This window comes from Rhododendron vialii, chromosome 8a (genome assembly GCF_030253575.1).
Source record: "Rhododendron vialii isolate Sample 1 chromosome 8a, ASM3025357v1".
NCBI lineage: Eukaryota > Viridiplantae > Streptophyta > Magnoliopsida > Ericales > Ericaceae > Rhododendron > Rhododendron vialii.
The window spans coordinates 31,266,570-31,277,476 of NC_080564.1; the positions used below are offsets into that span (position 1 = coordinate 31,266,570).

General features: G+C 39.2%; 2 protein-coding genes across 3 annotated transcripts; one reads left to right on the plus strand and one right to left on the minus strand.

Moving 5' to 3' along the window:
- Positions 1-731: 731 nt before the first annotated feature.
- On the minus strand, positions 732-5,695 carry LOC131335298 (uncharacterized). The gene is made up of 7 exons (XM_058370605.1): positions 5,534-5,695; positions 5,166-5,398; positions 3,859-4,098; positions 2,991-3,102; positions 2,657-2,831; positions 1,494-1,734; positions 732-1,251 (listed from the first exon to the last, which is right to left on the minus strand). The coding sequence occupies exons 2-7, from the start codon at positions 5,347-5,349 to the stop codon at positions 959-961; spliced, it is 1,245 nt and encodes a 414-aa protein (XP_058226588.1). The 5' UTR covers positions 5,350-5,398; positions 5,534-5,695; the 3' UTR covers positions 732-958.
- Positions 5,696-7,993: 2,298 nt separating this feature from the next.
- Positions 7,994-10,814, plus strand: LOC131335300 (uncharacterized). 2 transcript variants are annotated; one of them, XM_058370607.1, is made up of 2 exons: positions 7,994-8,264; positions 10,210-10,814. In XM_058370607.1, the coding sequence occupies exon 2, from the start codon at positions 10,213-10,215 to the stop codon at positions 10,525-10,527; it is 315 nt and encodes a 104-aa protein (XP_058226590.1). In that variant the 5' UTR covers positions 7,994-8,264; positions 10,210-10,212; the 3' UTR covers positions 10,528-10,814. The 2 variants fall into 2 exon arrangements, with proteins under 2 accessions (XP_058226590.1, XP_058226589.1); XM_058370606.1 differs by having other exon boundaries at positions 7,996-8,268.
- The last annotated feature ends 93 nt before the right edge of the window (positions 10,815-10,907 follow it).

A 10,907-nucleotide genomic window follows, 5' to 3' on the forward strand; every position in this document is an offset into this window, starting at 1 on the left:
ACCTTTTGCCGTGCAATGCTGTACTTTGACTACCGTCATTAGTTCAACAATGCTGCGGTCCATTGCGAACAGTAATTGCCCTAAATTTCTATTAGTTCACGAGTTTTGATACAACTATACACAAACACATAAATACTTACACACACACTCATAATAGGGATGAGTCCCACACACACTGTACACGCAGCATGTACAGTGTGGGATCCACCCCTATTGTGAGTGAGTGTGTGTATAAATATTTGTGTGTAGTTCTAAACTTGTCATGGATTGGTGCTTGATGACTAGCACTTACATCGACCCTGCAAAAAAGAATACTCCAATTTTGTACCAATACCACTACATTTTTCTGAGGAAAATACAGTTACTTCGCAGATAAATAGTGGAACTAACAATATATATAACGAACTACAAAGTTCGAACAGAAATAAAGATAGAACTCAAGGGGTTGGCCTAGTGGTTAAGTAACGGGACTTAGGAGTTTGCTCCCTCCTAAGGTCTCACTTTCGAAAACTCCCATGTGTTATTATTTCCATTCGAAACTCTGCTCTGGCTTTAATTGGGCTCTCCACAAGTGAGCGGTGGGATTGGGTCCCCCAAGATTAATCGAGATGTACGTAAACTAAATCGGGCACTGACTTATAAAAAACACAGAAATAGAGATAGCCTAAGAGGATACGATGTGCATCGTGTACTAAACTATAAACAAAGGAAGAAAAGAGAGGGCAGAACAATGAAGCAAACTAGAACCCTTTATTTTTTAACCAAATAGCTGTGTCTTGAGAACCACTCACGAACACAAAGTTCATCCCACATGAAACATACCAAGATCCACTTCTCTTTACACGCATTCCAAACCTTACCCAGCGGTAATGATTCAGAAAATCATGCACAGATATACAAACCGTATTCAATCCAAATTGACATACAGAGAAGGGTCTAAAATGGCGAGATCCAATATTTAGAACTCCCTTTCTGGGAAAAGCAGAGGAGCAACCAGGGACCAGATGAATAATCCTGCGGTTGCCCATCCAGTAATAATTCGGACCCAGACAGAGGCCCACCCCACGTCGACCAACTTGCCACTCTCCCCCACTGAGGTTGACCACCCTGTAAGAAGCATTGCAGAGTACATGCTAGCAAGGGAGAAGATGATATGGAAGAATGCATACGAGTACGTCACAGGCCTATTAGCCTTTTCTTTCTCTTCGTGCTCGTCCACCTTGTCCAATGGAAGTAGAGGCTTCCCAGAACCTTCAACACGGAATCCAATATGTCAAGAGTGGAAAAGAAATGCAGTTAATTTGATTCTTGTGATCTGACTTCAAAATGTATTGAGAACTGAGAAACAGCACTTTCTTTTCCATGAAAACTAAGACAGTTATTGGAAGGTCTTACAAATGTTTAATTTTCACACCACCTCAAATCAAATGATAAAAATTTCTTGCAACGCAAAACACACTCTCTTGATAGGATACAGAGTTACAGACACTAACCAGCACGAGGTGAACCCGGTGGTGAAAGAAGGGTGGTAGAAGAACCGGCGCGGACAGCAGAGTAGACAACTGAGAGAACTGTTGTAAGCAGTCCGACTGTAAGTGTCCCAGTGGAAACGGCTTTAGAATGTTTGTGAAGTCCATTGCACTCGTAGTCCCTAGGTTCACTGGAAAGTCCAGAGTAGCAAAGGTACATGCAGTACAAAGATATAACTGAAGCTGGCAAAATGCTGCCACTTACCTGTTTTACAGCAATGAAATTCAGTTATCTATATAATACATCTTCCAAAAACGTTTTGTATCATCTAGAAAGTTCTATAGAAGCCAATAAGTTGCGATGGGAAGTGGAGTTGAGCACAAGACTTCCCGAAACAATTGCGGCAGAAATTTCCCACACCCTAGTTCTTAAAATACGGATGTCGAGACTAGTTCCATGGAACGGATGATAGCAAGTCCAAGGATGGGAAATCAATTATTTAGGTTGAACCTTTTAGATTAGCTACGTTTGTCTACTTTGACTAATCAGGCTTAATTTACATTGAGAAGCCTGTATTCTACTTCAATCAACGGAAGTAAGACTTGGGCACCAATTGAGCCCTATTTCCTTTGTCACAATCAGGCTACACTTCAATGAGAAGGCAGTGTTCCCCTTTGATCAGTTCCAGTCAGTATTGGGCAAGGTTCTTAATTTTCCCTCTACTCTCCATTTAGACGTGCAGAAAATGCTGCTGCTAAAGTAACATCCCCCTTCATCGAACTCTTTCCACTTCTGTTCTCTTGGGTGTTATGAGCAAAACATTCCTGGCAATTCTAACTTTTGGAAATACATATCAACATCAGCAGAATGTGCATATGATGCAAAGTGGGTTTTCAATAACAATTCAGTCGGCTACTTTCTCTATCTTCTCCATTTTTTATTCTTCACAAATCAAAACCTAAAACAACACAAGCTATGTTTTGTCAGGGCAAAAGAGGTCAATTCCGTTATCTCCTTAACATCAACATCACCACCCAACCATAACAGATCCTGTTTTCTGAATCCACTCACTTTCAAGCCATAAAATGTTTTAAGACTGTGACAATACGCACAAGTGACATGACAAACTAATTGATCAAAATGTTAGCGGCTGCCTATAATCACAGGAACACAATTAGATACTTACTGCAGGGTGCAATGTGACGATGGCAAAAACTACAACGAATATCAGATTCATAACGATGAAGAAGGTGTTGAGCCCGCAGTCATGATCAGATGACGTGAAAAAGTAGAAGAGAACTCCAGATAAGCCAAAAGTTGCTATATAACACACAAGTGAAACGACAAGCAGAGCAAAGTACCTGCAACGATAATGAGAAGGAAAAATATGAAATGATATTACATGAAATAAACTAAAAAATAATACGTAAGACGATTGCAGACAGCAGAGCCTTTTTGCACAATGGAAAATCATTGAGGGGAAAAACTAAACGGTCAGGAAGACCATAGGTACCACTAACCAGAACTGTTCATCATATCTAACCCATTTGTCATTCCATCCATGAACAAAATCCAACAATAGGACGACTTGAACAAGGAGAAAGAATCCTGCTCCGAACTTTGCTATTGTCTCTGCATTTATAGACTGAACGGTAAGCTTAAATCAACTGATGAAGAAAGAACGCTTGAAATACATATTGAATAGGTAAGTAGGAAGGAAAACATTGTATAATGAAATCTTTTGCTGCAAGGGATAACTAGCCAAGTTCTACTAGAAAGCGAACCTTTCACACAAACCTGTAGATTATTCCTACTCTTAGGCTCTCAACTAGTTTCCATCTAATCTATTACCTATCTTCAGGATTCACATTTCAATACGATTACAAATCCCAAAAACTTACTCAAATTAGAGGGAGGGCATTGAAATAAATTTACTCAAAGATGCCTTCCGTATCCAAAAGGCAAGGACTCAAAAAAGAAGTCAAGCCTGAGGTCAAGAACAGCGACCTCAAGATTAGGAAACAAAGTGGACCAAGAAGAAAGAAGGGAGGGCTAAGCATCTGTTTCCAAGGTCGGGTTCCTTTTATGCATAATTATGACAATGGGGTTTGAAATGCTTGTGACCCAGAAGCACCAAATTGAGAGGATGGCCAAACATTATACTACATTACATGGGAGGATGGAGCGTCAGCGATACACCAATTTTCAAGTGAGCCTCCATTACAGCGCTTAATGCTTCAATTTTCTAGCGAGCTTCCATTACATTGTGTAATGCTTCGAGTTTGATAACGAGTATAGATATAACATAATAACGCCTTGTCAACATAGGAATAGAAGAAACTAACAAGAAAAATTTTCTGGACCAATCCAGTGAAGAAAACAGCTTACCATAGAAGCTCACAATCTCATTGGGAAGGAAAAACATGAAGATTACTAAAAGGCACCAGCAAACTATTTTCATCATCCATCCACCATGGTGCAAACCATCGCGTGGATCCTTCTGATTTTTCACGCCAACCATCATAAGAGCTAGTATAGTAAAAAACAGGAAGTTCCCCAAGCTAACTCGCAGCACTGCATCTGTTTGAAACCACTCCCTATCCGGTGTTTGTGCGAAATGATTAATCCCTGGACAGTAATGGTTACGAAATCAGCTTTATCATTACCCACATATAAATTGTTTTCATATAAAATCTTGTAAGCTATTCAACCCATCAGAATGGTCAAAATAAAGGTTGGGATTCCCGAAACCATCTCCTAGATTCCTAAATCATTTTGAAAAGTAAACTACTCAGAAACCGCAGCAATAACAACAAAATTTAAAAAACAAAAACATGAACAAATATGCCTGATAAAATCTCATTGCAAGAGAGGCCAGTGCATCAGTATGATACAAAGTGAATACAATTTTCATCTTTCCAACACAAAACGTAATCCGGTTAACTCCAAATAATTCAAATGCTCACAAACAACGTCTGAAGTGCATTAATATTAATTTGCACAATCTTCCTAGCAATTGGTGAGAGAAGTCCCATATATGTATTCTTTTAAGTGCAGCAAAACTGAAAATCTGATTCGCGTAGACATGTATACACATGCTATAGTACCAATTCATCAACTATTCCCTTCTCCGTCTAATCTGTGTCATATTTCTAGTCAGAAAACAATTTGAAAATCACATCCACATAACCAAAAAATAATGTATGTGGAGAATTGGCATATATATGCTACTTAAACTGCAGCAAAACTGAACATGAGATTCTCATAAGACATGTATACACATGCTATAGTGCCAATTCGTCAAAATATTCCCTTCTACATCTAATCTGTGTTGTATTTCTAGCCAATTATACATACTCTTTGACAAAAAAAACAATTTGAAACACATCCGCACAACTGCAAACTATGCGCACACAACCAATACATCCTTATTCGAAAAAACTTGCAAAACTGAACATGTGATCTTCATACACATGCTACAGTACCAATTCATCAAAATATCCCCTTCTACGCGTAATCTTTGTCATATTTCTAGCCAATTATAGCTGAACATGCTCTGTAAAATAAACACAATTAGAAAATCACATCCGCAAAACCGAAAACTACTCAGCGAGACAGCGAGCAACTAATACGTCTGCATGGAAGAAAAATTGTCCAATGAATTTCACGAAAACAATAAACTCAAAGCATCTTACAGGGAATCTTCTCCATCAGAGGTGCAGCAACCTCTCTCAGAATCCACGACACGATCAGGGAAAGCGCAAAGAGACCGCAGTACGCAATCCGAGCCGAACGCCGGCTGATCCCCGACACCACCGTCCGGCACGCGTCGCACGCGCACGCCGCGCAGCATGACGCCAGGCAAGAAGCTGCAAACATCTCTCCCTCTCAACGATCAATTTCCCTAAAAGCACGCCGTCTCCAAACCCTAATAACAGACCCAAAGCAGCACGTCAATCGATCACGAATTTCATTTCGACATCGTAATTAAATAGTCAAAATCACATGATTATGCTTCGTAAAACTGAAATTGCGAAGGAATTAGTTAAGATATGCCGTTTACCTGAAGCGATCGAAGATTATCGAAGGAGAATCAGAGCGAAGAAGAGTATGGTCCGTATGGATAATCGTTTTGTAGTCAAAACTAACTTAGAACGCACGCTTATGGCAACGCGTCGGTAGTTCAAACCCGGTGAATTAATTGGAGGACTCGGCCGAGTTATTGTGGGACATGTTAAAACAACATGAAATTACAATTACCCTCCCGGTGTTTGCGTTAATCTCAAAAGATACCTCCAGAGGTTTCTTTATTTTTTTTTTCTCTTTTTTAAAGTCACCCAATTTTTTCTTTTGATATTAGAGGGTGTTCCGGTTTCTGGAAAAAAGAACTTTTTGAAAAAGAAGACAATTTCAAACTCAAAAATCATGTATTTACGCAAATAATTTTCCTACCAATATGGATCTTGTTTGATAAATCTCATTAAGATCTTTTAAACGGTGTAAAAAAATTGAAAAAATATTTTTCATTTTCATTATATTTGAGTCTGAAATTACCTTCGTTTGAAAAAAAAGAGTTTTTTGTAAAAGTGGAACACCCTCTTAATGGGATGATATTGTTCATCGAAAAAAGAAAAAAGAAAAAGGTCACCCGATTGTTTTGTCGCTTTGAAAAATGGATGACCATTACCAACCATTCTCATTCCTTCATAATTTGGGGTCCATGGTAATCACTTAGATAAATGAATCCAAAGGCAAGAGCCAATAAGAATGATCATTAATGTTCATTTATCTTTCAAAATTGGTAAATACTTAGGTCAGTTAGGTGCTTCCAACGACGTAACTAAAATTATATAATCAAAAGTTGCCACTAATTTCTTTGCTAGTTTATGTGTTAGATACAAATAAAAAAAAGTTGCTAAGCCTTCTTGACCTGATGTGGGTGGTGCTACTTCTCAAAACCCAAGGTCAAGGGTTCAAGGCTTGGTAAAGGCCAAGGTCCAAAAAAAAAAATCATCAAAAGTTATTATGTCAATTTTTGATTATTCATTTAAGAAATTGTTTAACTTAACAATGTTCAAGTCCACACTGGTCCAAAACCAAATACCCATTTCTAGCAGAGAGATATAGAGGGTTGGAAATAAATGTAAGTGGGTGGGTCCATTCATAGTGATGAAATGATAGATAAAGGAGAGAAAGAGAGAGGGTGCTAAGTTTGGCTATACTAGTGTGAGTTATATTTTGGACCAACATTCCTAACTCTACTAATCTTTTAGTTTTGGTTATACAATTGGAGACACTCTTGGCCGTTGTTTAGTTATGGTACTGGCACTGCCACATATGAAAGTAGTACACAGAGCCAAAAGTTCAATTTGAGTTGTAGCGTGCGCTCTAGCATAGTACACATCCTTTATTTTCGATAATTCAGAGTGTTCGGGTCAACTTTCGTCGCACCTCAAGTAATCTTTTGTGACCCAATGTCATTGTCCACTAGTTGGAGGCTCTTTAAGGATAGAGCAAAGCCTCATATGAACTATCTCAAAATAGTTGATAGTATAGAGTACGTTCTTGAGAGCCGACACTAAAAATTGAACCTGATCAATTCTGTGAAGAACATACTCACCAACCAACCGGAGCAACCTTGAGCTGCAAAAACCTGCTTTGCACACACATATATGTACTCTCTCTCCCTACTCTAATGTTGAGCTGCAAAAACCTGCCTTGCACACACATATATGTACTCCCTCTCCCTACTTTAATGTTGGCTAATGCACATATGGGCGGTCCCCTGAAATCATCAAAATCATCAAGCATCGCATGTGATTTCGTTACGTATACCAATTAAACTCGAAAAAGTTAAGAAAATCGACGGTCAAGGTGGCCTACTTTGAGTTTTGCATGAATGATTCGAGCCGTTCAATAATTTAAAAAAAAATAAGTGGGCCCATAAAAAAATGAAAGTTTTGATCTACCAATTAACTCAATCCGATATGTATTGGTATTTGATCCAATCTCTTATTTTTTTCACCGGCCCACTCAATTTAAAAAAAATAAACTATTGAACAGGTCAAAATCATCCATGCAGAATCCAAAATAAGCCCCACATGTCCGTCGGTTCTCTTCGTCGGTACCGCCAGTCGGTTCCGTTGCGGAACTACCATATTTTCTCCGCTACATGCGGACCCGAGTACGTGAAAAGTCAAGTTTGGGGCCCCATTTATTGACTCCGACTACATTTCAAAGGACGAATCCAAAGACGTCCACATGACCCCTCCAAACGCCAGCCCATTTATGTCCAAATTCGGGCCCACTCCACAATCCCCGCTCACACGAAAAAATTATTCAATACCTCTAAAGCACCGTTACGTGTTACACCTAATTCTTTTTCCGGCACATATTTATCACGTGTATGTTTGTGTGATTCTTGTCACAAATGTGTGGTCGTGCAGAGTTTGAGGCACCGGCCATACGATGTCGCATGAGCATTGTATAATTACTCCGCTCACACGGCTTTTATCTTTTATGTAGAGCAGAAGTAGTTGCAAGGTTGCAAAAACCTGCTTCGTACCCACACATACTTCTCCTCTCTCTCTCTCTCTCTCTCTCTCTCTCTCTCTAATTTTGGCAAATGCGCGGATGGGCGGTTCCCCCTGATATCTTCTGGCATCGCATGTGATTTGGCACCGATTAAACCAATTATCTTAACTAAATCAACTCTGATTCAACGACGCCACGAGCTCTCTTCATTTTGAACTCGATTATTTCGGGGCACCTCCTTCTCTTCAAATTCTTCAGCCGTAAGTAAGTTCCTCCTGTCTCCCTTTCGAAATCCATTGCGCTTGTTTTCCACCTGTTTGCAAAGGGTTGCACGCAGATCTGTGCTTCTGTTTGTTTGTTTAATCACCCAATTTTCGTATTGGATATGATTGTTTGTGTTTTTGAGCCGCTGATCGTTTCGCCATTAGATTTTGTTTTTATCTTCTTCGGCCAATTTCAGTCCCTAAAATATTTGACTTGATCCGTATGCAAATGGAATGAAAAGAAATATTTTGATTCTGTAGTGCAGTTATATGGTCGGTAGATCGACCACAGATTGATAGTAGATTATCAGAGAGCATTTTTTTCAAGTACCTAAGAATTGGAAGAAAACAAGATCCTTGATTGTAGATTATCAGAGAGCATCGATGTGTTTGGGAATACGCGAGGTTGTATGACAACCGGTCTGTATGTGGAATTGCATCAAAACAAGGAAGTTGGAGAGAAACACTTGTGATTGGATGCATTAGCTGAATCCATGTTGGACGAATTGATAAGCTGTGTTTGGGCTCTAAGAAAAACATTGAATCTAACAGAAAGTTGTTGCAGGGGAGACGGGGGAGAGTTTATGGGTAAATCCTCGTTGCTTCTTTATGTACTCATGAGTGCTTGTCAAAATATATGCGGGCATCGTAATTGTGGTTTGGGATCGTGGAATGGAGAGTTTGTTAGCCATTTGACCGGGGGATGATATGACTTCCAGTTCATCGCCCATTGGTTGATGGTGGTTTAGTTATTGTGTTCAAAAAATACTCCTATTATTAATTACCACCCCAAAAAAAAAACTCCTATTATTATTATTTTTATTTTTATTTTATTTTATTTTTGTAGGAAATGGATTCTGGGCAGGTTATGTTTGGCATTCAATAATCGTGAATTGCGATTATTATGTTTGTTGTATTTTCACAATAAGCTCTACAATGCAATTTCCCCGGGGGACCTCCCGGCAGCCTAGGTCACATTTGGCAGTGAAAAGACTCAGCTAAGTCCCCTTAACCTACCTATAGTCATCGACTTATTTGTATGGAAAGAAAATAAGTTGACCAGTTAGCTAGAAAAGCCATTCCGTAGTACTGGTCCTCACTAATTGAGAACATTTGGAGGGGTAAACAGTAAACTGGATACTGGCCGAACCCTCATCATGATTTGTATCTGGAGCCAATTTAAACTTCTCGTGCTTGGGAGTAGGCAGTTTTACCATTCTTAGCAGTGGCCTCTTTATATCTAATAGGCTAACACCTAAACCCAAGTGATGTTGGATTGCATCTGTACTGAATTAGCGAATAAGAATTTATGTGTTTTAAAGAGACAGATGGTAACATATCTACACTGATTCGTGTCCTAAGCATCTAGGACCCAGGTGTCTGTAGTGCTATACTACTGTGCTACATCTGGTCCCACGGTGAATATCTGCACATTCTTTATTTTTACAGCTCAGTGGATACAAGTTACTAATGGCCCATGCGATGCACTGAAAATCTGTTATCTATTGTGGCTGTAATCAATAAGTTGCCCCCAACATGCCTTCGTAATTATTGCAAAGTTAATAAGCAGGCCTTTATCATTGCAAATATTGAGGTGACTTTTTCACTTTTCAAAGTTCTGTCCTCTTGGAAGTTGGACTTACTATGGAGCTGGTGCATGTTAATTTTGTAAAACACTGTTGCTGCCTTTTCTTCCTTGTTTTTAGTTCTATGATAAATGTTAAAATAGTAGTTATGCTGCTATGTGTTTAACCGAATACATCAAACACGTTATTCAACTATACAACTTTCTTGGTTGCTAACAATTGCTTTTGCAAAATATTATGGAACTTAAAAAGTGATGGTCTCTTTGGAAGTTTAACAGGCTTTGTAACTGTCGTATTTGATTGATTGATTCAAACAGCGGCGTAAGTTCTATTTTTTTTCTGATGTTTTTGCACAGGCTATGGCTCTTGACGGTGTTGTATCCTCACCACATAAAAGGCCACAGAGTGGACAGAATGTGTTTTCTTCACCATCATTTAGAAAACCGTACAAAAAAGGGGATGAATTTGAAAGCTGCTCAGCACTCTTCCAGCGGCATCGCTTCCTCCTTACAGCTCTTGCCCTCCTGGCATTCCTCTGCACTATTTATCTCTACTTTGCCATCACTTTAGGGGCTAGCGAATTATGTTCTGGGTTGACGGGAGCTGCTAAAGCAATGTGCCATGTGGAGCAGGCAAAATCAACCATAGCTACAGGAAAACTAAAGTTCCATTAAGTAATATGTGAACTTACTAGAAGGAATCGGTTGTGATTCTCCTCCCCGGGGGATTGAAAGTAAATTAGAGACAAGTTGTTTGTTAACCTGTTTTGGAGTTAAGCACATTGTTTTCAAAGATGTATACATAAGTTGCAGCAGAAATTTGTTGTGAAAAGTGTAAACTTGGTAAGAATCAAGAGATAATTTGGGTTGTCAAGAATCCTTGATACCCTTTAGTAGGGACCATTTCGTGGTGCTGGATTTTGCTTCTGGCTTTGGAAAGGGATCTTTGTTATCTTTGTAAATGGTTCCAAAGTCTTTCGTTGGTTTGATTCGCCGAGGTAAACTAATTCGTGTTTTAGCACCTATTTGGAGTAAGTGATTGTGGAAATAGATGT